This window comes from Cylas formicarius, unplaced genomic scaffold, assembly GCF_029955315.1.
Source record: "Cylas formicarius isolate icCylForm1 unplaced genomic scaffold, icCylForm1.1 PGA_scaffold_2__14_contigs__length_35257938, whole genome shotgun sequence".
Lineage (NCBI taxonomy): Eukaryota > Metazoa > Arthropoda > Insecta > Coleoptera > Brentidae > Cylas > Cylas formicarius.
The window spans coordinates 21,167,898-21,180,194 of record NW_026844319.1 but is presented as its reverse complement, the minus strand read 5'-3'; the positions used below and the strand labels follow the sequence as shown (position 1 = coordinate 21,180,194).

Below are 12,297 nucleotides of genomic sequence, written 5' to 3'. Positions count from 1 at the left end.
GTGTCTTTTGGGCCCGATCAACCAAATTTGCATTTGCGGTTTACTTTTTATTTACATGAAAATAATTTATTCATATCATACAGAAATTAGATCATGAAATACGCAATATGGAATTACCCAAACAGAAACTTTCTTTATATTTAACGCAAGAACTTGCAATTTTTAAAAATGATTATTAGTTAAAACCGGCATGACATTAGTGAATAATCTACGTACAACATGATTGTAATCGTAAAAAATACCATCATTCTTAAATCTTTAATCTTTAATATGTAGAAAACTTAATCTTTATATTTTCATTTGGCTCGGGTAAAATATGACACCGTGGTACAAATATTGCGAGAGGTTCTCCTTTCATTGACCTCTCTGCAAGTAAGTAAAAAGATGTAAATTGATATTCCCCTTCCTTTCCAGTTGCTTCTGCTTCGACTGTGCGTTCATATGTACTCGTGCATTCGACGAGATGTTTCGTCACCGTTTACGCCCGATCCCATGATGCGGATTCGATAAGCAAAATTCAAACAATACTTAACAATATTTAGAAGACATATTCGGCATCCAAATAAATATGGCCGTTCAATGTCGGGTCAATTCAATTAAATATATATGTAGCAATGTGTGTATTGGTAATGGAAGTTTGTTATTAATATTAGACGGAATAAATAAAGGAAGAAGTTTTAATGTTTCAGGTAAGCACACAGCTGGATACTAAGTTATGGCATAATTTATTCAAATAATCACAGTCGTAAATTATCCTTACGCTTAAAACCTTATATGTTTTTTTCAATGTCAACCTGTTCGTTATGTTTATTTTATGAATCTGAAAAAATTCTGTTGGAACTCGTGTTACTGAAGAAAATCGAAGGAGTCGTTGGAACTTTTCTATTTGTCCTTCTTCCGACGAACCATATAAGGAATAAAACTGGCTATTCCTAGATGGTTTACGATGGCCATCTTGTAGTCTAGATCTTAACCCAATAGAAAATCTGGCTGATGGTTAAAAGTAAAATAGGTTCAAGAATTTCATCGCCACCCAGACTCTAAAAGAAGAAGAAGCTAGTGGGACTTGTGGGCGTTAGGGTGTGTATTAGAAGAAGACCAGTGGATACCGAATTAAATACTAGTTATTCCACTGACACAGAAACGTATGTATCGTTAGAGTTAAAGCTCTTCTACGCAAAGGAGAGAAGGAATAATGGATAGAAAAATCTGAATGCAGCGCTCTGGCAGGACAAGGATGCACCGCAAATAGAATAGGAATAGGAAATATATATCGTTTCAAAATGTTGACTTGGTGATACGTTTGCCCCTTAAATAAACTAATAAACATTTTACAAATAAAAATAGTTATTTTGTCCAATTGGTTTACCTTCACTTCAAATTAAATCGGTTTAAACTAATTGAAATTCAAACAAATAATTAAGTCATGTCACAAAGTCCACAAGAATGATCCTAAAAGGGAGTTGAGTTTTTACCAATTCGCTGACAGTTGGAAAACTCTTATGCCAAGGAGCGCCTAGTTCTGCGCAGAAAGGAAATAATAGACAGGAAAAATTTCGGATAAATAAAAGGAAAAGAAAATGTTAAATATTGGAGCATTTAACTGTTCTCGTAGTCTTCCGAAAGTACCGAAAATATGGGGCAGAAATAAAACGAAAATCTAAGAGAGCAATATTGATTTCAATACCAAATATTGTTCTACAAACCGCGCACAAAATTTAAAATAATAGTTGGTTATTTTTTTCTTTTAAACAACTATTTCAATAAATTTTTATTAACTTAATAAAAATCTTGTTGGGTATATAAACTAAAATGTAATTAAAAATATCATTATTAAAAATAAATAAATAAAATTATTAAAAAAAAAACGCTTTATTGTAGGTCAGTTTCATCTTACGAATATTGCATAAAAGGAAGTACGGCAAAATTTGAAGAAATAGAGAGGAATAAGGGGGGATATATAGGGAAATACCGGGAAATATTTGAATAGTACGTAGAAATATTCGGAAATATTTTGAAAGGAATGGGAGGTAGACACGGAACCCTCCTGAGAATTCATAACCTCAAACTAGCGAATCGGCGAGGATCTTATATCGATTATTTTTACAAATATAAATCGGAAGCAGTTTTTAATTTCCTTCAAATTTGATGGCACTTTTAGACAGTTAATACGGGCTGGTTGGCGTCTCGCCAACCGTTTATATTTTTGGCAATCGATCACATCACGTCGGTGTTATCAAATTTGGTTCGCATTCTAAGCGCGAAACGAGAAGCAATGAAATGACGTCGCCTTTTTTTCCTTTGCATCTTGAAGTCATTTTTTTAGACCGGCACAGGGTGATTCACGTTAAACGTCTCTAGAGAATATGAGAACTGTTTTAAATTTGAAATATGGCTATCGCCAAATGATGTTAGAAATGCTTTTGCAAGCTTTTCAACTTCCAACTTTTTTGTTATTATTTAGGAAACACATTTTAAAGCTTCCAATTAACAACATATAGGAAACCTGTAAAAATAGAGGACTGCTTTGATTCATTGATTCATTTATCTAAACTTACAATACAGAGTGTCCGATATTTGCTTCGTTTTCCAGATACAGAGGTGATTTTTTGGGAATTTGGCTCTCACAGGGTACATTATTAAGAAAATTATGCACCAATGAAAACGAAGCATTTTAAACCACATGTTTATAGTTTTTTTTAACATAAAAATCACCATGTGAAATATCGCACAAATATTACATAATGCCTTGTATACCCAAGTCAAGGTTAAAGTAATGTTCTTCTCTAATTCAAATTTTAATAAAATACTTCCGTTAAAAACAGGGTTGAGCTGATTTTAATGATTTTTGATTTTTTTTATTTAAAATCATAATTTAAATCAAACTTCTATTTTTTTGAATCTTTTCTTATTGAGACCAACACAAAAAGCACAACGTAAAAATATTATCACAAATAAAAATAAGACAAAAAACATAATAATATACACTTTATGCTTCTGCATTTTCGTTATATGGTTTGAAAAAAAAAACTAATTTTCCCCCGTTTTCTATTCCCATTCTGTCCCTTATATCTTTGTGATCTTGTGATTTACGTTTTTTATTATTTACAAAATGATATTGATCAGAATTTTTTGCATATTTTGATAAAGGTAATTCTACAACATTCTCGAAGATATATTGTACATGTTTCCATGCTCTATAGCATCTGAGACAGTAGGGCTTTTTCTCTGCAAAATATCAAGAGCAACTAGTTTTAAAATGCTTAAATATTGCTGTGCTGCATGTTTAACCCCAATATTTGACACCTTTTGGTTGAATCAATTTGGTTTTTGCTTTCTTCGCATATTTTTAATAATATATCCCACTGAGTGACGTACACTGTGTTCCAAATAAAACGGCCCACTATACGATCTGGAAACCCCCAGGAGATACGAAAAAACCTTTCGTACAAAAGTTTCTTGGACTCTTCTGAAGATTTAAAATAATAATTTTGTTGATACAGGGTGTCCCAAAAGTGTCCTTGGTTAAAATAATGGTCGCTTTCTTGAAAAATCCCTATTTGAATTTTGCATAGTTTAGGCAGAAATTGAGGAGATGATGCACTACTCAATTAGCTTGACAGATGCGACTCCGCTTATACAGGATGTTCCAAATAGGCGGTGCCGTTTTGGCGAATTTAATTAGCAAAATCTCAAGATTTTCAAATGGAACACCCTATATTTTTATTCAGATATTAATTCTAGGACAAAAAACAAGGTAAGTTTGTAATTTATCTTATATGTAAATTTTTCTTACTTTTTGAGATATTCGAGGTTTAAGATAACACCCGGATAAATTCTTGTTGAATTTAAAGCTGCCCACATTAGGTCACCTGTTGACAATTTTAGATATTTTTTAAATAACAAGGACGCGATATTACTTCTCAATTTTTTTGGATTAGTAGTGCAACAACACAATTTTATATGGAGCAATCAGAATATGAAAGAAAATACATAACCTCAATTTTTATACGGTGTACATCTTTGAACAATCAGCAACGCTATTCCATCGCACATTACTTGCCTCCTGTTTGACTGAATTTCGCTCTAGCTAAATGGTTATCGCGCAGAGTACCCATAACTTCTAACTTTTGAGTTTTTTCCTCCAAAGTTTTTCTCATGAGGACCATATTTACTGCGTTATCTGTCATATTGTGATTTACATGAAGAAATTAGGTCACAAACTTCATTCAAATATTGTGAACTATGAGGTTTTCCCGAAGTATGATACCATAGGCTATTTTTTTTTCTTCCAGCCAATTAAATGCTTTCACCTAATGCCCTATTTTCCACTAGTTCTACTTCTTTGCCAAACCACCAACTAAATTCGACACCGGGAAAAATAGTGGCTTTAAAATATTTTGTAATAGCTACGAAAAAAACGACAAATACATATTCTTCAATCAATGATTTTTCAATTTTTTTAATAAAAATAAAAGTTTGCCCAACGCTGGTTAAAAACGAAAGAGATTTTAAAGGAATGGTGGAATAACAGTCACTTTTCCTCGTATGGGAAAATTTATTTACCGAAATTAATATATTTACAGAAAAAAAAGTCAGTACGCCAACTAAAACCGTTTTCTACGAATGGTGTGCACATTATCGTAAAACATTTTTTTCGAAAATTTGACCCACTCGGTAGAGTGCGTGCGTTTAACCCACGGATAACAAGTGCCTACAGGTCGGCCCTTAATATCATCAGTGACACACACATCACATGAACGGATATTTAGTTCGACCGCAAACCGCAGAGATCTTTTCAGCAGATGTGAGCGTTAAATATTGCTTATTGTGAATAAGAAATGGCTAGTTAAATAAATGCAAACAATTATTAAAAATTTTTGACTTAACAGCCTGTATCTCGACACCGAGGCGACAATTTAGCAGTTCCCACCAACATTTTTATGGGCAACCTCCAGCTAGGTAACACGTAAATTTAGGTTAAAGGGACATTAACCCGTATTTTTGTATATACCAATTTCTCTTCCTGTAAAGCCCATATGTGAATAAATTATATTGGATATCTAAATTGAGGTGCTTGATTTCGGCAATCTAACACTGACTCAACTGAATCCAACTTCAAAATTGTCTCAAAGATATGCAAGAAACCAGTTTTTGGCTTGAAAGTACCTAAAAATTACGGGTGAAGTTTACGGTACCAGCTCTGAAAGCCATGAAATCTATATTTCTATAATTTTGTTGGAGTTTTGCGCACTTTCCATCAAGGAGAAATAAGAATAAGAGGCGGATAAATATTACACAAAGGATATATATGAAAAAGTACTTTAGCAACTTTACTGGCACCCCTTCTTTAAATTTACGATCCAAATAGGTTTAGGCAAAAATAGATTATTTGATAAATTACAAAACACATTTTAACTTCAAAATACTCTACCGATCAGGAAATAATTTACGGATTAATTATAATTTTTATTATCAAGCTATATTAATATTTATGAAAATGCTTAATAAATGTGATAAACACGCCTTTTTCTATGAACAAAATTTTATATAAGTTTGGAAACTTTATCGATTTATTTTTCTATTAGCTTATTTAACTATTAATAAAAAAAGTTTATTGTTTATTTTTTTATTACAACGGAATGCAGAAATTGAGACATCGGAAATCCGTGCAATCCTGCGTGAAATCTGTAAAATCTTTTGGATTTGTGAAAACTGGTGTACCAATTTTGGATTGGCACCTGAGGATTACTACAAATGATTGGAATCAGACAAAGAGGACCCCTGGAATGGGTTAGCCAAGGGTTTAGCACTTTCAGAAATGTACTTCGTGAATTCTGCGAGCCATATCAGCGTTAGTTCAACAATGTTAGCTAATATCTCATTTGCTTTGATTGCCTGAAAAGAAAATATAGAGAAAAACATGGAACATTGTCTTTATTTCAAAGTTCTCTTATATCTGCTTTCTGTATTTTCCTTATGCATTTTCGAACGAATTTGATTTTGCTGGAATTGTTTTACTTTAAGAAACTTATTCTGTCTGCCATTAGAACTTCTGCAACTTTAGTGTCACCCTATTTTTTTAAATTTACGATGAAATACGCAAAGGTAAAAAATACATTATTCGACAAACCCCGCCTTAACCTTTGTTAGCTATCGGCCTATTCAAAAATTTTCTAGGGAAGTCAACAAATGACAATAGATCTTAAATTAAAATTTGGTTTATTTGTGTGAAAATGTGGACCGTGCAAAAAACTTCTTAGTCCGTTACTGAAATTTAGTTGTTTCCTAGTTATTCCGACTTCAGGGATGGGTTCGTTGGGCCTTGCTCATCCAGTTATATAACTTCACGTTAGTGCAAGTTGCCCCGTCATTGTCGCTTTCCCGCGAGCTTTTGCAAATTGTATGCCAAGACGTACGATAACGTCGACGTATCGCTTGTTGTGGTCGAGCGGGTCACAATTAGGAATTGATTTGAGGTTAGGTCGCCCCCCGCTTCGTAGGATCCTAGTCGGCGAAACAGCAAACGCGAAAAAAAAAACAACGCGCATGTGCGACCGTTTCGAGAGGACGTTCGCTAAACACAATGGCTATATGTATATACATTTTACAAATTTTGCTCCCCCGTCCTCCCACACCGCATCGAAAAAAAAAACGACCTTGAACCCGGTGCAAGTACACATAAACAAACTCTTTTTTTCTCGTGCAAATCGGACGCCCATATACCTCGGGCAGCGAGGTTTTATTTCGAGAACCGAGACGATTATTTCGGCCGTATCTCGACATTATTCGTTGTTGGGTAAAAATAGCCAGAACGTATTTATATCCACACCTCCGCGGAGATTCAAAAATCTAAATGGCCCGCGCCTTCTAGGTACGATTTCCGAGCGAATTAACTCGTCGCATGACGGCATCGCAAAGCAAAAGAAACGGCGGAAGCCAACACCTGTTCATTAGCAAGAAGGTAACCCGCACCGATGGTGCACGATATAAACATTGGACCGGTCAAGCGGACCAAAATCGGGCACGATGTCAGTCGCAGCGACCGACTGACAGGTCGGCGGGCCTCTCTGGCGTTTCGGCCTCGGTGGAGGGAGAGGTTGCGACAAAAACCGACCCGATGACCGAGGCACACGAGACACCCGATTCGAAAGGACCGCATTTTTTTTTCGCGTAAAACTGTCACATTAAGCGTGTAATCGATAGTCATGGCGCCTAGAAAATCAATCCTGCGGTGTCGGCAGGTACACTAGCTAATAGGTGCCCGACACTGACCTTGTATCATACGTTGGGTGGTCGAAAGCTTCTGGTTGTTCGAAGACATTTCTTGATATAATTTCGTCCACTTCAAAATATAAACATCGGATTTTTGATCGCACTAAATACACTCGCACCGTACACAAGCTATATTCTACTCAAGATGGAGCAGCGAGCGCGACGACCCAGCCAGAGCTCTCAGCTGTGCGCATGAAGTCCGCGTCGAATCGTTGCTACAAACCGCGACGACGAGCCGACGACGATTGGCCATCTGGTAGCAGGAAATCGGAACGGATCCTGCGACGCGGCGGGATCTTATTAAGTTTCGTTGCAGATTTAGTTCGGTTTGATTTCTTGCCGGTAGAGTGCGCCTTAACATGCATTTCTTCATATTGAGCATGTAATATTTTTTTACCTTACATATTTTTGATGCATTAATTTTTCTTGTATTGAACTTATTAAATCGAAACACTTGTTTTTACTTTTATTATTGAACTCCAACTGCCGTTCGATTTTGGTTTTTGGACGTTTTTGCCATTTCAACTGATTTCCGGGACGGTTTTTTTGAATTGTTTTGTTACTGGTCAGTGGCTATGAGACATTGTGATATAATAAAAAAGAGTATTGAAAATGGTCCGCTTCTTGAGAAACCTTACCTATGTAGAAAGAAGACGACGAGAAAGGGACAAACAAGACGTTGTCAATGTCTTCTAGGTGTTGATTAAAATCTGCTTGTAACTATAAAGACATCCTTTCCAGACATTTGAAATTTGTTCAAATAAAAAATGTAATACATATGAATGCTATTTTAATTTTTATAGGTATACATATAATACATGGCAACTGATTTGGCAAGGGTGCATTTGTCATCAAAATTGTCTTTTCAGAAAAATTACAACGCGCTCTAATTTCTCTGTCTGAGCTCGAACGACCCACTACATTTCATACAGTGAACATCTGATTCTATTGTAAATTCTTTCTCCAATTAGTCCGAAAAGTTGCACAAACGTTCAGTTTCAGTGAAACGATTTATTTTCAGTCTGTGAATCAGCCAAACGACTTTTTGCAGTTGGAAATATTAAAATCCTAAACGTTGTCTAAGCAATAAAAAGTAAATAGAAACAAAAGGCTTAGCAAACTTAGCATAGCATAACAAAAACTAATCATCGATCAAAAGATTAAGATCAAAATTAGAAGGTTTCCTGCATCATTTCTGTTTCGCTGTACTTATGTTTCTATAATTTATTTGTATGACTATAATCGTTCCCCATCAAAACGTGACCAACACTTCAAATAGATTTTTATCCTATAAAACGTAGTATCCAATAAAATTCGATTGTGCTGGGTATTTTTTTGATTTCATTTATTTATTTGGCACGATTAGTTATCGCCAATTTTTGTAATTCACCGGTGCTGTCGGGAGAATTTATTTTGCGCGGATTAGATTGCTATCGCAACATATCGTTCCTCAAAAATTGTTTGATAAGATAAGCGCAAACAAAGGATTTATTTTCATCATCGAACCGAAAATTATCTAGTAGCAACAAGTGAATCATGATCGAATGATCTTGTTCCTTTTTCTCTGTTCTTTGGTGTAAATTTTGAAACAATGAACTTGAGAAATCACAACAACGAAGTTGACAGTAGGAGTTTTACCTATCCGTGGTCTTCTCAGAGAGAAGCTCCATCGGACACAACTCGAACCCACGCAGCAACAGGAGGTGAGTCATAATTGCTTAACCTTCAAGCAGTTTTCAGCGGGATGATTTTCAGCCCAAACGGTATACATTAAGAGATTCTCAGAGAGAGCACATTTTTCATTGGACGATTTGGAATACCCAAGGAATGGGATCGAACCTGGCAAGGTATTGATATTCAACCAAGAAGTGTTTGAAGATTCGGAGTTAGACTATCGAAGAGGATCCGTTCGGGATGTAAATGAGCTAATCATTTGCATGCAAAGGTTGGGTTTTAATATTGAAAAAGGCGACATCTGTACTGACTATACTGCGGAAGGAATCTTTAAAAAGTTGGACGAGGGTATGTTGTTTTTCTGGAAACGGATAATGATTTTTGGAATGTTTCGGAAAACCGCTTTCTCAAGCTGGTCAGCCATTGCATCCTACTTCTTCCGGTTTCTCTTTTCCGGGTTTCTTGATTCTTGATTCATCACTTCCATTGTTTTGTTCAATATTTCGACCGTAATGGCACTAGCAATAAACACTTGTATTTGCATGAAAGGAATATTCGGCACAAAAAGCATTTCATTTAAGTCACTCGAAAAAAGGTGTACGCATTTTTCGGAATCGCGCTATCTTAAGAATGATAATTTCTAGCAAACAAGTATAAGAATCATCTTGGAGAAGAAATCCTAAATTCTGAAAATCTTGACTTGAATAACATTTTTAGCATTCATTGGATCCGCGGAGATTCTAAGTGCTTTATTTCCACTGGTGTCCGCAAGGTCTCCACTCAAATCTAGCTTTGTCGAAATAGAAGGTTTGCATTGTTTTCTTCATTCTACACTTAATCTTTTCAGAGTGTTCAAATATTTAATTTTAGGCCACATGGTTACTGTAATCGTATATCTTGTTTATCAGCTCGTGACTAGTATAAATTTAAATTCCTTAAAAAAATGAAGTTATATGAGTTATTCCATTGTTGTAAACGTGGTCTCAATATTATTGAAGTTATGTATTTCCAAAAATTATCGCTCGGGACTCTTTTCTTCATTTTCTTTCGTGAGATAAAAATATTTTTGGCCCATAAATTACGACGTCACCTTATACTCAAATTTTCGCACATTACTATATAATAAAATTTGCAGTTATTGCCGACTCGGAGCACTTGAGCAATTGCAATTGCTTAATACTCTTCTTTTTGAGTCACGGCAAGTCCAGTGAAGAACTTCATGCCAGTGACTCAACGATCAAAATTAGTCAGCTTTGGGAGAAGTTGGCAAAATGTGAAGAACTTGACGGCAAGCCAAAGATGTTCGTAATACAGGTAAATCAAGTTTACAGTTGTCAGGGTCTTCCTTGCTCAAATTTATGATATAGGCTTGCAAAGGAGACAGCTATAGCACGATAAGTGGGACCACTACACTTTCGACGCAACCACCGCCGTCGCCATTGGTCGATATCAGTCAATTTACTTCGGAGTTTCTTAGTCCGGACATGCTAGTGGTTTATGCTACCATAGAAGGTATATCATTCATTTTATATGTATATCAAATTAAAATTGCAAAGGTCAGAAAAGGCATAATAACTAACATGACAAAGCTACTGAACAGTTTATACTTGTACAGTGCTAATTGGTTTAATATCCTTCTTCTCTTCCAAAAGCACCTTAATACACATTCTCAGGTTTTTCATGAAAGCTTGGCGAGAACTGCTTATATTTTGGCCTTGCCACATTTTTGCTATTATATAACCTTCATTAATCCATGTCTCACGAAGGTAAAAGATTTTCTTATGCCTTATTCTTCTCAAATACTTTCGTCAACAGCAAACAATTTAATCTCCTTCTAGTAAAAGTGCTATACCGTTAAATACAATTATTATTTTGTTGTAATTTGTTGAACTTGTTTAAAGTACAAATAATATATAGATAATCTTTTAGACCATTTCTTTTGCGGTGACAGGTTGTCAACGAACACGAAGTCCTGCGACAAAAATATCAAGACACTTTGAAGATGGAGTCAAATTAATGATCTAGTGCTTAATATATAGATAAGTGTCTCCATATAAACAAAGTTGGAGGCCTTGCTAGCACTTTTAAGGAAATAACTTTGATAAGCCTTAAACTCCGTTGCTTTACACTAAGAAAACCACATTGAGTTCCCGATCGTCGTAACAAAAGGCGTGTTTTGTTTTGTTTTCTTGTACTCTCTCAACGTGGACAGTCGACACAGGCCACATAAAAATGCAAAATAAGTTCCTTAAATATTCTTTCTCTGTTTGACTGTTTATTAGCGGGAACTCTTGAGTAGAATTATAATTAGAAGCATTCTTATATAAACTTTCCGGTTAGAAAAATTATTCTTTACACATGGGCAATTAAACTCTTAAATAAACACTGAGTCAGTTCGAAATTATTATATTATAAGTTTAGTTATTAAAAATCTGATTATACAATTTATGTTCTTTCATAATAACGAAACTTCTCATGAAGATACATCGAAAATAGGAAGGACGGTGAACAGCGTTTTCAAAACAGTAATTTTTTTATAGGAAACGTGTCGTTCAGAAACCCGTTAACAGGAACCTGGTTTATTCAAGAGTTGTGTAAGAATTTCGCAGCATACGGACGTAGAGACGATGTCTTGACGATGCTGATACGCGTCAACAAGTGCGTGACGGGGAATTACTACAACTACAATAAGAAAGTATCCAGGGATATCCAAAAGCAGATGCCCATATTCATCTCGACCTTGTCAAAGAAGTTTTACCTCAATCGAAACAAAGACAGAGATATGTTGCTGCAGATAAAAAAGCGGTTGGACAGGATCGGCAATGATACCGCCGAGATATTGGATATTTTGAAACACAATAAGAAAGGAAAGAAATAACTTTGTAACCAAACAAACATTTGTGCGAAAATGTTTTATTTCAATAAATTTATGCTCCCAAGAAATTGTCTTATTCTAAAATGAATATTTTTTTTTGAGAACAAATATTAAATATTAGGTATATTATGATACAAGTTTGATAAAGTCATTTTAGTCACGAGTTTGGTTTGGCTTCTAGGTATTTGGTGCCTCTTCCAAGCTATTGTCAAAAGGCTAATAAAAAAAATATTACGCTTGGATTTTAAATATAGAGAGTGTCCAGAAATGTATTCTAATCTGTTGCACTTAACCAAAAAGCTATATTTTTTAACTCACCCTGCCATTGTCTTTTTAATTACGAATTCAGCCGTATTGGGATTTTCTACAATTTGTGAAATGTTTAAAAACCAACTGACTGGAACAATAATTACAACAAACCAATCAGATTATCATTAAGGATTACACATAAAAGGATAGAACCATATCAACAT

General features: G+C 35.0%; 2 protein-coding genes across 6 annotated transcripts in view; one reads left to right on the top strand and one right to left on the bottom strand.

Annotated features, from left to right (window-relative positions):
* LOC132697769 (serine/threonine-protein phosphatase 2B catalytic subunit 2-like) overlaps positions 1 to 7,457 on the bottom strand; it is a 97,630-nt gene extending 90,173 nt beyond the window's left edge. For all 5 annotated transcript variants that reach the window (XR_009618299.1, XM_060663388.1, XM_060663389.1 and 2 more), the window contains exon 1: positions 7,276 to 7,457. Coding sequence is in view for 4 of the 5 variants with exons in the window: in XM_060663388.1 (XP_060519371.1) it covers positions 7,276 to 7,324 (49 nt within the window). In the remaining variant the exon portion in view is untranslated. The remainder of the gene's footprint in view (positions 1 to 7,275) is intronic.
* A 1,346-nt stretch (positions 7,458 to 8,803) lies between these two features.
* Positions 8,804 to 11,881, top strand: LOC132698275 (caspase-6-like). Its single transcript, XM_060664258.1, has 5 exons — positions 8,804 to 8,978; positions 9,031 to 9,297; positions 10,085 to 10,263; positions 10,317 to 10,461; positions 11,490 to 11,881. Exons 1-5 carry the CDS (start codon positions 8,867 to 8,869, stop codon positions 11,825 to 11,827), a joined length of 1,041 nt encoding a protein of 346 aa, XP_060520241.1. The 5' UTR covers positions 8,804 to 8,866; the 3' UTR covers positions 11,828 to 11,881.
* Positions 11,882 to 12,297: the final 416 nt, after the last annotated feature.

Coding starts and splice junctions, on each gene's coding strand:
- LOC132698275 (XM_060664258.1), top strand. CDS start 8,867: ATGAACTTGAGAAATCACAACAACGAAGTTGACAGTAGGAGTTTTACC. Junction 9,298..10,084: donor CTTTAAAAAGTTGGACGAGG/GTATGTTGTTTT, acceptor TAAAATTTGCAG/TTATTGCCGACTCGGAGCAC. Junction 10,264..10,316: donor CAAAGATGTTCGTAATACAG/GTAAATCAAGTT, acceptor TTTATGATATAG/GCTTGCAAAGGAGACAGCTA.